At 41.3% G+C, this 13,781-nt stretch overlaps 1 protein-coding gene across 2 annotated transcripts; it reads left to right on the forward strand.

Annotated features, from left to right (window-relative positions):
- The first annotated feature begins 1,813 nt into the window (after window positions 1-1,813).
- Window positions 1,814-13,083, forward strand: LOC111834560 (bactericidal permeability-increasing protein-like). Of its 2 annotated transcripts, none has more exons than XM_072715006.1 (16): window positions 1,814-1,901; window positions 3,767-3,877; window positions 4,286-4,400; window positions 5,170-5,301; window positions 5,384-5,539; window positions 5,740-5,803; window positions 5,920-5,980; window positions 6,200-6,291; window positions 6,555-6,731; window positions 7,813-7,872; window positions 7,966-8,133; window positions 8,216-8,283; window positions 8,379-8,421; window positions 8,542-8,605; window positions 9,503-9,579; window positions 9,722-13,083. In XM_072715006.1, the coding sequence occupies exons 1-16, from the start codon at window positions 1,883-1,885 to the stop codon at window positions 9,788-9,790; spliced, it is 1,476 nt and encodes a 491-aa protein (XP_072571107.1). In that variant the 5' UTR covers window positions 1,814-1,882; the 3' UTR covers window positions 9,791-13,083. The 2 variants fall into 2 exon arrangements, with proteins under 2 accessions (XP_072571107.1, XP_023649758.2); XM_023793990.2 differs by having other exon boundaries at window positions 9,749-13,083.
- Window positions 13,084-13,781: the final 698 nt, after the last annotated feature.

Here is a 13,781-nt window from a genome sequence, read left to right on the forward strand (position 1 = left end):
CAGGTAACAGCAAAACAATGCAATGAGGTCGGATGGCAGACAGTGAGGTGTGCACACGCACACACACACACACACGCACATGTACACACACACATACACACGCACACACACATACACACGCACACACACATACACACGCACACACACACACACACGCACATGTACACACACACATACACACGCACACACACACACACACGCACATGTACACACACACATACACACGCACACACACACACACATGGTGGGTAGTTGACACAGCAGCTAAAGACACATGGGGGTTAGACAGGATTCACACATGGCAACAGCAAACACATCAATCGGGAAAACAAGTGTTTACAATAACAAGTACAGGGCTATTTACCAAACCTGCAGAGCATGGGGGGGGGGTGTTAATGAGCCCCACTATGTGCCGCTATCCAGTCAGCACTACACTATTATACTGTAAAAGTGGGTCGCCAGGCACACACACACACACACACACACACATACACACATACACACACACCAACACGCTATCTACATCAATAAACATTCAACACTATACGTGGCAGAACAACACAGTACATTCACATAACAACACAAGCGACTACAGAGAACTATTTACAAGGCTGGCATCGGTACCTCCGCACTACACTGACCTCCCCTAGGGGGTTCTCCACCCCGGAACCTCCACAAAGTCCCCGGAACCACATGCTCCCCTTCGGGTCCCGCCTGTGACTGCATAGTGCCTAACCCCACGTTACTAGCGTCCATGTCCAGGATGAAAGGGAGACACGGATCCGGATAAGCTAGCACAGGGGCATCTGCAAGCGCCACAGAAGCTGGTTGAAAGCCGTAGCGCAGGCATCCATCCACGTGAAACCATTTCTCTTCTCTGAAAGAGGGTGCAGCGGTTTTGCAACGCTGGCGAAGTCCTTCACAAAGCATGAGTAGTAGGACACCAACCTCAGGAAGCGGCATAGCTCTTTACTCTTCACGTTACACGAGGTCGGCCATCTTTTTCGGGTCGGTGGCCATGCCTTCCCCGTTGATGATGTGGCCCAGGTTGCGCGTCCGGCACTGAAGAAGGGAGCACTTCCAGGGGTTCATCCGTAACCCTGCCTGCCGGATCGTGGAGAACACAGTCTTGAGGTCCCCTGGCATGGTAGACGATGCCCTCAGTTTTGGGGACAGGACACGCTCCATGAGCACATGCTCTGTGGCTAAGACATTGCGCAGGCTGAAGGGCATCAACTGGAAGTACCATAGTCTGTGGTCAATGGAGAAAGCGGCCTTAGGGCAAGCTTTCGGAGCCAGTTCAAACTGGCAGTAGCCAGTTTGGAGGTCTAGGGTGCTGAACCATATTGACCCAGCAATGTAGTCCAGGGCATCATCAATGTGTGGCAGTGAAAAGGAGTCTTTCCTCATCACTGCGTTCAGTTGTCAGTAGTCGCCCCAGAACCACCATGACCTGTCTTAGTGACATGACCTGTTTAGCGACAAGGACTGCTGGAACAAATGGAAGGCATGTTTACAGTAGATGGAGGAGATCAGGCAGCTCTCAGTCGTCCCACATCATATACTTTCTGTAGGGGGTGTATATGTAAGCACAGTGTTTCATCCAAAAAGATTTTTGACTGCATGACCAGCTTTGGGACCATAACAGCACTTCCCTTATCTAGTGAAACTGAAACTGTGACAATGTGGTTACCTAGTTACTGCAACTGCATTGAGTGACCTTCTCTTTTTGTCATGTGTGACATTGTGGGATGATTCACATTTAAGTATGCAATCATCTCTTCCGGGTCAAGGAGAGTGATTTAAGGGCTATGGTTAGTGTCTTCCTCTTTCACTTCTTCCTGCAGCGACCCCAGTCAATGAAGAGCAGACTTAACTCATCATGGACATATTTTCACAAGGTAATAAAAAAACAAACAAATCAAGCTTCTTCTTATTTAGCGTATCAGTTTTACACAGCTGTATGCTGAGCACATTGTACAATCTATTGCATTAATTTCATACAACCACAGTATGATTAACATTGTATATTACAGTATATTCCCGGTTCTTCAAATGTTTTCTGTGGTATTTTTGCAAGTGTTATGACTTTTTGACACACAGCCATGCATGTGATGAGGGTGTCGGCATTGTGTAGTGATTTAGTCTTAAAACAAAGCATTGTGCTCTCCAAAAAAGAAGTTACTTGAGACATATACTTCAATATTTACTCAAAACAGTATTTTCTTGACATAGAACCTTAGAACCTTTGAGGAAATTATGTTTAAGACAGGGACAGAGCAATGAATAGGATATACACAAATAACGCACAGTTTGAAGCTTGAAGAAAAGGCATTATAGCATACTCTTGTGAACACCCATCCATCCATCCATTGTCCAACCCGCTTATCCTACTGGGTCGCGGGGTGTCCGGAGCCCATCCCGGAAGCAATGGGCACGAGGCAGGGAACAACCCTGGATCTGGGGCCAGCCCATCGCAGGGCACACTCACACACCATTCACCCACACATGCACATCTAAGGGCAATTCAGCAACTCCAATTAGCCTCAGCATGTCTTTGGACTGTGGGGGGAAACCGGAGTACCTGGAGGAAACCCCACGATGACACGGGGAGAACATGCAAACTCCACACACACGTGACCCAAGCGGAGACTCAAACCTCTTGTGAACACATAGTATAAATATCCTTGCAGTGCTACTCAATTGCTACTCTAGAGACCAGACATTCCAGTTTTAATCTTATGGTTTAACTGAATGATAATACTTGAAAAGTAATGATGGAAAGGAATGAATTTAATTTTCTAAATCACTACACAAAATATAATTTTATAAATTGCTCTGCCAAATGCCGTAAATGTAAATGTAACAATTCAATTCACCACTGACTAAGTTGCTGTAAGTGGTCTCTGGTCATGTGGTCACCAGCACTGCGAGACACATGCTAACATCTCACAAAGAGGTCCACGTTATGTTCATCTACGTGCATTACCTCAGTCACGTCCGCAGGATATCATTCTGGGTTGTATTGTGTCTCTCATCTTTGTGCCAGAACAAAGTGGTGGCGTGTTAAACTGGTAACTTATCCCAAGATGTTCTTCTGCTTTTAGATTTGCCAAGAGGAGCTGAGTATAGCTGCAGTTTTGCACTGTCAGTTTGTGATGAGTAGTGAATTTTAACCATAGAAATTTGTGCTGGTTTGTTGCGGAACCTGGAACTTACACAATGATCTTTTGGTATACTCCCATACATAAGAAAAACATATTGTGCAATGATGACATTTTTTCATTATAACAGTCTTGCCAAAATTTTAGCTGCACACAGTCCAGTCTGGTTGGTGGGTTTAATCACCTGGTAAAACAAAAGTAACATTTTCATAAAATGCTTAATGTTCATGTGTTAAATATCTATCAATTATGTGAAACCAATATTATATAATAGATAGATATTATATAGATTGAAGGTCAAGGATATTGCAAAATGTGCAAGTGTCTAAAAAGAACCATATTAAAAGAGTGTTCCAACGTAACCTGGATGTCTTACAGTAAGTAAATGGTATCATGAGCTGAAAAAAGCAATGCTGTTTATATTTTTAAGTCTCACACATGCAGTTGAATTCTTATGGGTGTGTTACTCTGGATTGGTGCATGCAATACTCAGCCACAGTAAGGTTACTTTGGGTCATTCTGCCAATTCTTACATGATCTGGAAGTTAACATGGTACTGTGTTGCTGAGACAAGAGACTGATGTGCGTGACTGATTCCGCAGGAAACACAATGCCTTTGTGGTGCTTGCTGGTGCTTTTGGCTCTCCCCGACCCAACTGTGAGCACCAACCCTGGAGTCAAGGTCCAAATTACCCAGCAAGGCTTGGAGTATGGTAGGTTCACATGCTATAGCCAAGTTAAAAGCTACATGCCAGATGCCCAGATGTCAGCCTATGGATAATCCTTATGCACCCTTTTAAGCATGCGGTAAAGTATGCTAAACACTGATAAATCGTCATTTTAGACAGGATTCATTTGAAATAGATTTGCACATTTGAAGTATTACAAGCAGCTGTAGTTTGTAATGAAATTAATGGTCATAAAGAGTACATTAGCATTCAAAGCTGTATAGTATATCAAATGGCTCTGGAGTAGCCCTGGAGTAGCCCTAACCCGATCCCAGACAACAGGGTTACATGACTGCAGCTGAAACTATTTTGGTGATACAAAGGCAGCTTCAGCTGACATACAGCAGGCTACATCTTTCAGTAAATGTTCATTCCCTTCTGGTTTCTCTGCAGGCCGACAAATTGGAATCGCGTATCTGCAGGAGAAGCTGAAGTCTATCAGCATCCCTGATATCTCTGGATCAGAGAAGGTTTCTCCCATTGGCAAAGTCGAGTACAGACTCTCAGGGTAGAGATACACATGCTCTCTATGCTTTGGGAATTTCAAATTTTGTTATGTTTCAGCCTGATGCCAAAAATGTCTGAATTCATTATTTGCTCATTGATCTACACTCCATCACCACAAATCAAAAACAGTATTTTAGAAATTTTTGCTAATTATTAAAAATAGAAATTAAGTATTCAGACTCATTGATCTCAGTTCAGACGCATCCCATTTCTATTGATGATTTTTCCTAAATTTTTGACATTTTTTTTTATTTCACCAGTGGTTAATTTAACTGATTGGACATGATTTGGAAAGTTACACAACTGTCTTTTTAACGGTCCCACAGCTGACAATTTACATGACTTAAAATTATTTTAGCATAAGGCTGCAACATAAAATGTGAATAAAGTGTAGGGGTGTGAATACTTTCAGAATCCACTTTATGTACCAAATATCTGAGCTCTCAACTCACAATAGCTGATTTTCTACATCCATCAGTGATTTCCTACATGTGTTACATTATTCAGTTACATTTCTGAAACATTTTTACAACTTAAAAATATATTTTAATTTGCTTATTCATCCATACATTTAGGGTCTGTGCTGAATGTTACCCATAATTTAATCCCCAGAATGTGAACTTTCAGCCTGTTGGCAGCACAGTTGCACAGCAGACCAATCGCGTTGCTTTGCCCCCAGTCTGTAGTGATCAGGGTCATGGTTCTGCTCCAGGCGATGCTGCAGGCTCCTGTTTTAGTCACAGTGTGTCCCGGTCTGTTGCTTCCTCCAGTATGAGAATCACAGACTTGGGCCTGCCGCAGTCCTCTCTGGGCCTCGTCCCCGGCACTGGTATCAGCCTGTCCATTGGCAACGCCTTCATCAATCTGCACGGAGACTGGCATGTCAAATATCTCAAATTCATGTGAGTGGCACCGCACTCCTCTTCTTGTGCACAAACTTTTTGCAAGCTGGATGAGAACAATGAGCAATTTTTCACACTGCAGAAAAGACAGTGGCTCCTTTGATTTGGCCGTAAGTGGTCTGACCATCAAGGCCACCATCAGTGTGGGCAGAGACGAAACGGGACGACCCACCATAAGCAGCAATGGCTGCACGGCCAGCGTGGGTGGTGTCCGTGTCAAGTTTCATGGAGGAGCCAGGTATGGATAACAAACAGTTACATTGAGGCAATGAATTACAATAACTTCCTCAAAGATTACCATAAATTCTCCAGTGTCTTATCATGTGCTAGAAGCCACAGTTATGTTATAGCAAATGGGGAACAAATGTGCAACACAGAATATGTTGTAAGAGAAAATAATGTATGTTATAAATATGTCATTTGTTTTTTGTTTCCCAGTTGGTTGTACAACCTTTTTACAAGCTTCATTGAAAAACAGTTGCGCAGATCTTTAGAGCAAAAGGTGAATATCAGCAATACACTAGTGTGTCTTAATGTGTAACAAATTATGTATTGGATAGACTACATTTTCATTTTCACAGTGGTGATATCATGAGAAGACACTGCTTTCCTTTTCAGATCTGCCCTTTGGTGCATGATGGCATATCTGATCTAAACCCCCAGCTGAAAACTCTGAATGGTATGATCCACACAACTCTACAGTTTGAAGCAGAAACATAAGCCCAACTAATCTGATGCTTTTAATATTGATAATTAATACATTTACCAAAGCAAAGTTTTTCTTTTATTTCAAATGAGTCATGTTGAAAAGAGAAAAGTTCAGTCATTTTCTTCTGACCAAAGTTATGCTACAATAAGATGCTGGTGATGTACCACATTGTTTTTGTTCATCTTCTAGTGCTAGCTAAAGTGGATAAGTATGCTGAAATTGAGTACTCCATGGTTACTCCTCCCTCCATTTCAAACTTCCTCATTGAGTTAAGCTTAAAGGTAAGATACTTTTCTTGAAAACACTCATTTGTCTAGTTATCCCGTAAAATGGTAGTTTATAAAAAGTCATATGGGATACAGTAGCATTTTTATATGTTTTTGCATTTGAATTCTGATAATGTGACATATAAACAGCTTTCTGCTTTAGCAGAAACCTTTCAACTAAGAATACGTATTTTTCATTTCTTCATCCTAATCGTTTATTGAATTCATGTTGACTATCTATCTGACCAAGAGCTCTGCTGGTTCTCATGTACCTGCAGGGTGAGTTCTACAACATCGGCCAACACCAGGAGCCTCCCTTCTCTGCGCCGCCTTTCTCCCTGCCCCCCCAGACGAGCAGCATGCTGTACATCGGCCTGTCCTCCTTCATGGCCAATTCAGCAGGCTTTGTCTACAACAGAGCCGGAGCTCTCAGCCTGTACATCACCGACGACATGGTGAGTGAGTTCCCAGTGAGCCTGCCACATTATTCACTGGCAGCTGCTTTTAACCAAAGCCAATCACACTTCCTACAGTCTGATCATGCTTTCCCCACTATGCTCGCAAAATTTCTAAATCACTGGTAGCCCTTCAGCCAGGCATTACTCAGATTTTAGTAGCCCGAAATGAATTTTGACTAGGCCAGATTTAAAAAAAATATATGTATGTGTACTCGAAAGCAATAATAATAATAACAATAATAATAATAGTTGTGTAATGTACGACGGGGCAACATTAGTTGGGCACCAGCAGTGAACTTGGGACACAGCAGTCTGTCAGCATCACAGACATGAAGAGAGGAAAGCAAAAAGAAACGACTCCTCAGACAGTCCCTGCAGCCGCACATCCAGGGACACAATAAATCGACCAACAATTTGCCTTTGAGGCACTTATGTGCGATCAAATCAGATTTGCTGTAAGAACAACAACAACAGGCAGAGCACTTTAATGTTGACATCGCAGCATAGAGCAATGGAATAGCTTAGCATTACCATTACATGATGAAAATAATGATGAACAATATTTAATAATAAATTAAAATAATAAGCATGAGATTTATACTTGTACTTGCCTATGAATACACCAAAATATTTCCCCCACACCTTTTTTTGTTGCCCCCCCCCCCCCCCCCCCATGTTACCCATGACGTTCAAAAAAATCAGACAGCTGGCAGCTCATAACTACTTTGCTACTCTGTGCGGGTCCCATCCAGTAACATCCGTTTTCTTTTTATATCATTTGCCTGTGATTTTCTTTTATATAAGGTTTATATAACAATATTTTGCATTATTGTATACAGTGTACTGGTCCATATTTGACTTAACTTGCTTGCTTTAACGTGCTCTACTTTATTACCATGACTAACCATTTCTGTTAGTCCATCTGGCAGGATGTTGTTACATCTTGGTAGCCCGATGGGAAAAATTGATTATCCTGGAACATCGGGCTAGCGATTTTGTGAGCCCCACTTCCTGTTGGCTACACTCCCAAACCTGATTTAATGTGTGACCAAGGTGCTTTTCCCGTCTCTGTGAGCAGGTCCCCTCAAGCTCTCCCATACGGTTGAACACCAAAACATTTGGAGTGTTCATTCCAGAGGTAAGCCTGTCTCTCCCTATAGCATCCATGAACCTTCTGATAACAAATGACGTAGATCAGTGGATGTGAGATTCAAATCTCCCTGTTCCTTAGATCTCCAAACGCTTTCCTGACATGATGATGAAGCTCCTGCTGAAGACATCCACACAGCCCAACGTGACCTTTGAGCCCAATAACGTGACTCTGCAGGCCACGGGAACTCTCACGGCCTACGCCATCCTGGCCAACACCACGCTGGAGCCTCTCTTCATCCTCAACATGGTTGGTGAGACAGAATGAAATTGTAAAGTTTTTAGATCACATGTGGCAGGAAAATGACTCCCACGGCCCATGATCTCTGCAGGATGCCAGTGTCAGTGGCAATTTCTATATAAGTGGACTGAAACTGGTTGGATCTCTACAACTGAACGGGTCAGTATGCTTGAAGCATAGGCCAATGTACAGTCAAATGACAGGGGAAAAAATAGAAAGGCCAATTAATCAAATATTGCAACTTTTCATTGTAGATTTGACATGTCACTGGGAACTTCATATGTGGGAGAGTTTCAGGTGAGAAAAATACCATTACTATTTCTACAACACTATTCTCACTATTTTAGCAGCACTGTCAATAGTGTGTGCAGTTTGCTAACATATGAACTGAGTAATGTCATCATGACCCTTTTACAGGTGAAACCTCTCCACAACATCTTCATGTTGGTTATGAAACTGGCTGTAATACCAAAAGTTAACGGTAAGAGCAAGAATTTGTGTGACAGAAGTCTCCTTAAGGCTAACGAAGGAATGAAAGAGTGCAAATGACAAAGATCAGAAGGGTTTTGGGATTAGGAAAACCCAAGGTAGTACTATACAATGTATCCATTTGGTTCTTTATATTCAGCTACTTGTGATTATTCATTATATTGGTGCAAAGGTATGACGGTACACTGTGATTAAAAAATCTGAAATAGTTCATTAATGCAGTTTAAACTATGACATCACAACACATTAATATCTGTGACACTTATAATACACTAATAAAGTACTATTATCACAGGAAATATGCATTACTGTTATTATTATTGAGTACGACTTTGTAGAGTATGTGGTATGTAGGTCCATAGTTGTGAATAGTGTGTGCGTGTGAGTTGGCAACTTGGCACAAACTCTTCCACGTCCTGGGTTGCTTGGCACTCGCTGCTTTGGCACTCGCTGTTTCCAGGATTTTGCGTCTAACTCTGCACACTTCATAATACATTAATACATATTTTATCACTTTTTCTGGTAGTTTTTTTGTATTCTCTATTTAATTATTTATCTTAACTTCTCCCTTTACAGATTATATATGTTTAAGCACAGTGATGGAGGTGTTAACATTTCACTGCCATTGTACTGTACAGCTGTGCATGTGACAAATAAAAATCTTGACTTATCAGGAGTCGGACACCTGCAACCCTAAATAAGAAAAAGCAGTATATAAAATGAAAGAATACATTACGTGAGTCCATAAACCATGATATATCAAAAACCACGATACTGGTATATATTACCAGCTCACCGTGGTTGCTCTGTTGGCCCACACAATCATCACCTGTTTCTCTAAGCGAAACCATTAATGCAGTAAAGTTATGAACAAATCCTGCCTCCACAGAATACCTTCAGCAGGGTTTTCCTCTTCCAGCCATTGGTAGAATGAACCTCATCAACAGCAAGCTGCAAGTCCACAAGGTAAGACTAGTCACACCCCTGAGCAGTTTTATAACCTGACAAATGCTCTATGCTGAAGTTACATCTCTGCAGCTCATTGTTCCAAGCAGGTATTTCATAGATATGGAAGCTGAAGCCCTAACCTTCCATTCTGCTTTACAAGTCAGCTCTATTTGCCTCACTGCTCCAGGACTACATGCTGATTGGGACAGACGTTCATTTCACAAAGTGATGTCCTCACACCCCATGACTGGAGATGTGTATCTTTACTGATTTTCTAACGGCTCACAACAGAAAGATAATTATATAACAATGTATGAATGTTAAGTTTTCTCCATTTGTCGTTTGTAAGAGAGTATTGCAAGAGGAGAATTTTAAAGTTTTTTTTTTTTTACTCTATTCCAATGATTTATTAATCTTCTTTGAATATTGCGATTCTCATGTGTCCATACTGCATATAAATGCATTTATATCTTTTCAAAATGAAGAGATAAATAACATTTCATATTTCCTTATGCTCGGCTGCAACAAGTGTCATGTTAGATTTCCTCACAAGACACACAATATACAGTTTATACGCAATAGTTTTTTTATTCTTAATAAAATAAAATGTGTAGGTGGAGGTGTGGAGGCAGAACAAACATAGTGCACAAAACTGTTTATACTACCTGAGCGTATTTACAAGTTTGCTCACCACAGTATAGGTACAGACTTCAAGAGTAAACCAGGCCAACACAACAAAAACAACCGCATCGAGTGCCAAACTAACTCACCTACAAAAGAAAAATGAAACAAAAGACAATCGCTCTCACTTTCTCCCTATCCAAATACACAAATAAATCGAACAAATAAAAACCGTCAATCATTCTTTACACCATACACGATACACACGCAGCATGTCAACACCAGGGACTAGGCTTCCTCGTAGTCAGGAACACGGGCAAAATGGTCGCTAGACAGGAACGGCAAATATACAGAACAGGCGATCAAAAAGCAGGGGGCAAAGCAAAAAGCGATAAACCAGAAAACAGACCGGAGTCATGCCCAAGCAATTACAACAGGATAAAGCACGAAGTACAAGCAGGGCAGCAACCCGGAGGACCCGGGGACTTCGGCGTCGTCGATCCTCTTCTACGTATAACCTGGAAATGACGACATCCGTCAAGAGAGACCCAGGAGTGGGATATCTGCGTTGGCCGGAGCCAATGAAACACCAGAACGTTACAGACGCAAATTACGCAATCCGTAATAAACGCATATCCTTGCGGTGCGAACCCCCAAAATCCTCACGGCGCGTAACAGTTGAGGCATAGTCACATACAGGGGACAAAAAACATATTGTGGCGTGTAGTCGAGTCGTTTTTGTAAAGAACATGACAGCTCTTTTAAAATTAAATACTCTATTTAACAGTCAGTATCGGTTTAATTATAGTATTACCGGCAGCACAGACAAGGAAACCATCAGTTTGCATGACATTCACGATTACACGCTAATGAAACACAAGGATTAAACGGCAAACATTACACAGTAATGACATTTATAATTAACATAAATACAAATAAATACAGGCAATATGGTGGTCAGTTAAGGTTATACAAAACAACAAACAATGAGCTTTTATCCAAAAGAACACTTGTGTTTGGGTCTGAACATTTAAAATATTGGCATTACAGAGCTTACATGTCATGGACCGAGTCTGGAGTACCATCACTGACACTCTGACAACCTCATCAGTCCACTCATAACCAAATCTGACTGTAGTGCAATTCAGACACTTTCAAAGTCCACCATAAAAGCTCACACTGACAAAAGTTATCCTACATCCAACACTAGCCCAGAAGATTAAGTGCGGGAGGAGTACCTGGGATTATTCTCTGTATGTTTGCTACAAGCTCCAGGTTTGCTTCTGTCATGGTTAAAGAAACACAAATAAGCATTCATATTATACAAAATTTAAAACTGTACTGTGAAAATACACCTCAGTTTCTGTTTCATTCATCTGTCATCGCACAGGGCACAAGGCAGGGGGCGCCCTGTAAAGAAGGCCAGTCCATTGCCAGGCATGCACACATCCATAAACTAGGGGCAATTTAGAAACATCAAATAGCCTAACTGCATGTCTTGGACTGCAGGAGAAAACTATCTGGAGGAGACCCATGCAACCAAGGGACGTTTTAGAGAGTAACTCCTAAAAACATGACAGCGAGTGACTTCAGCACTCACTACCACAGAGTACCAGGTACTTTAGGAATTTTCCATGTTCCTGCATGAATATGACTTATAATCAGATCTTCACACAAGTCCAAAAAGTAGTTGAGAGAACAAAATTGAACAAATGAGACTATTTAAAATGATCCAATGTCACAAATCTGTCAGTGGCAAAAGTATGTGTCATTTGAAGGTGAGATAAGAGTCAGGTGCTGTCAATCAGTGTCGTGGTTGTCAATCAAATGTGATGACAATCAGATGTTAATGGGCACCCTGTTTATATTAAAACAGCTACATTTGTGCAGCATCAGTGTATTATGCCATGGACCTCAAAAAAACAATTGTTGATGCTCATTGTGCTGGGAAAGGCTACAAAAACATCTCTAAAGAGTTTAGAGACAGATTGTGTACAAGTGGAAGAGGTTTTGATTAAAATCCTCTGTCACATTGGTTAACCCTTTGAACCCCATCCATTTTTGAGCGTTTTTCTATCTCTTTGGTATTAGGCTTATTACATGGTATGTACCTGAGTTAGCCACATATCCTGTATGTTTTTGTTTTCGTGACATTCTGGACTACTCAGATATGAGTATAAAATATTTGATGTGTGAATACTGACAGTCTTGATGTCATCCTGTTTATGAGGAAAAACTACCTGCACCTATTGAAATTTCTCAAGTATTATGGACTGTATTTGCTGAAAATAAGATTTTATGGAAAATATTAACTTGCACTAAAACCCTTGTATAGTTCACATAAATGATGCAACGTTACATCATTTTATTTTATTCTGTGAAACATGAAAAATCGATTTGCTGGGCTGGTTTAATAATAAAGTATAAATATGTCACAGGTTGAATAAATAAAATAATGTGGCATTCGAGTGGCGAGGAGATCATGAGGTGGACTGCAAAGTCTAGTTTTTAGCAGACTCTTTCATTGCACGATCCTTAAAAGGACAGTGGTAAAACAGTGAACATGAACAAGGAATAAACTCACTCACACAGAGACAGGGAGCCTTAAATCCACAAAACGAAATACAGGTTAAACCTTTACTTTACTTTCACTTCTGCCTACATAACATTTCTGTTCCATTCTTTTTTGAAACTGGTGGAAATGCGGGCTGGTTCTCCAAAGGCACCAAGCAAGAACCAGCCCAGCACCAGCACCAACTCTGTGTTGGTGGAAACGAGGTAAAAGTGAAATTGACTGTGAATGTACAATTTTTGGCAAAGTTGTGTTTTTGGTTTTTCTCCAATGATTTATTTGTTTAAATCTGTGTATATTATTGATTAAATGTTGATTCTGATAATACATTTGTGTTTCCTTTGTTTATTTGGTCAAAATGTTTATGTAAAAAAAATTTTGGGCTTGAAAAAAAGTCATAATTATTAAAAATATCCTGTAGGAAAATACCTCCCACTTTACGAGTTCATGATAAATGACTGAGGAACTAATTAGCTCATAAAGTCAAGAAATACCTGTATATTGTTTATTAAATCATCAAACAGAATTAAACAATGAACAGTCTTTATCCCTTCACTCTAATTGTTTGTGTATTTGTTTTGGTATTGACTGTAGTGGTTGGCATGGTGTGGGGGGGTAGCTGACAGCAGGTTCACCCTGAGCACATGTGACAGATGTGAGAGGGTCTGGAGAAGCCATGGAGAGCATTATGCTGCCTGTAACATTGTTCAGCTTGACTGGTTTGGTGGAGGGTCAGTGATGGCCTGGGGAGGCATATCCATGGAGGGACACACAGACCTCTACATGCTAGACAACGGCACCTTGACTGCCATTAGGTATTGGGATGAAATCCTTGGACCCATTGTCAGAACCTACATTGGTGCAGTAGGTCCTAAGTTCCTCCATTATGTTTCGGTCCATCCAACACCTCCAGGTTGCACCTCAAACTGTCCAGGAGCTCAGTGATGCCCTGGTCCAGATCTGGGAGGAGATCCCCCAGGACACCATCCGGCGTCTCATTAGCAGCATCCCTGATGTTGTCAGGCAT

Source organism: Paramormyrops kingsleyae, chromosome 8 (genome assembly GCF_048594095.1).
Source record: "Paramormyrops kingsleyae isolate MSU_618 chromosome 8, PKINGS_0.4, whole genome shotgun sequence".
Lineage (NCBI taxonomy): Eukaryota > Metazoa > Chordata > Actinopteri > Osteoglossiformes > Mormyridae > Paramormyrops > Paramormyrops kingsleyae.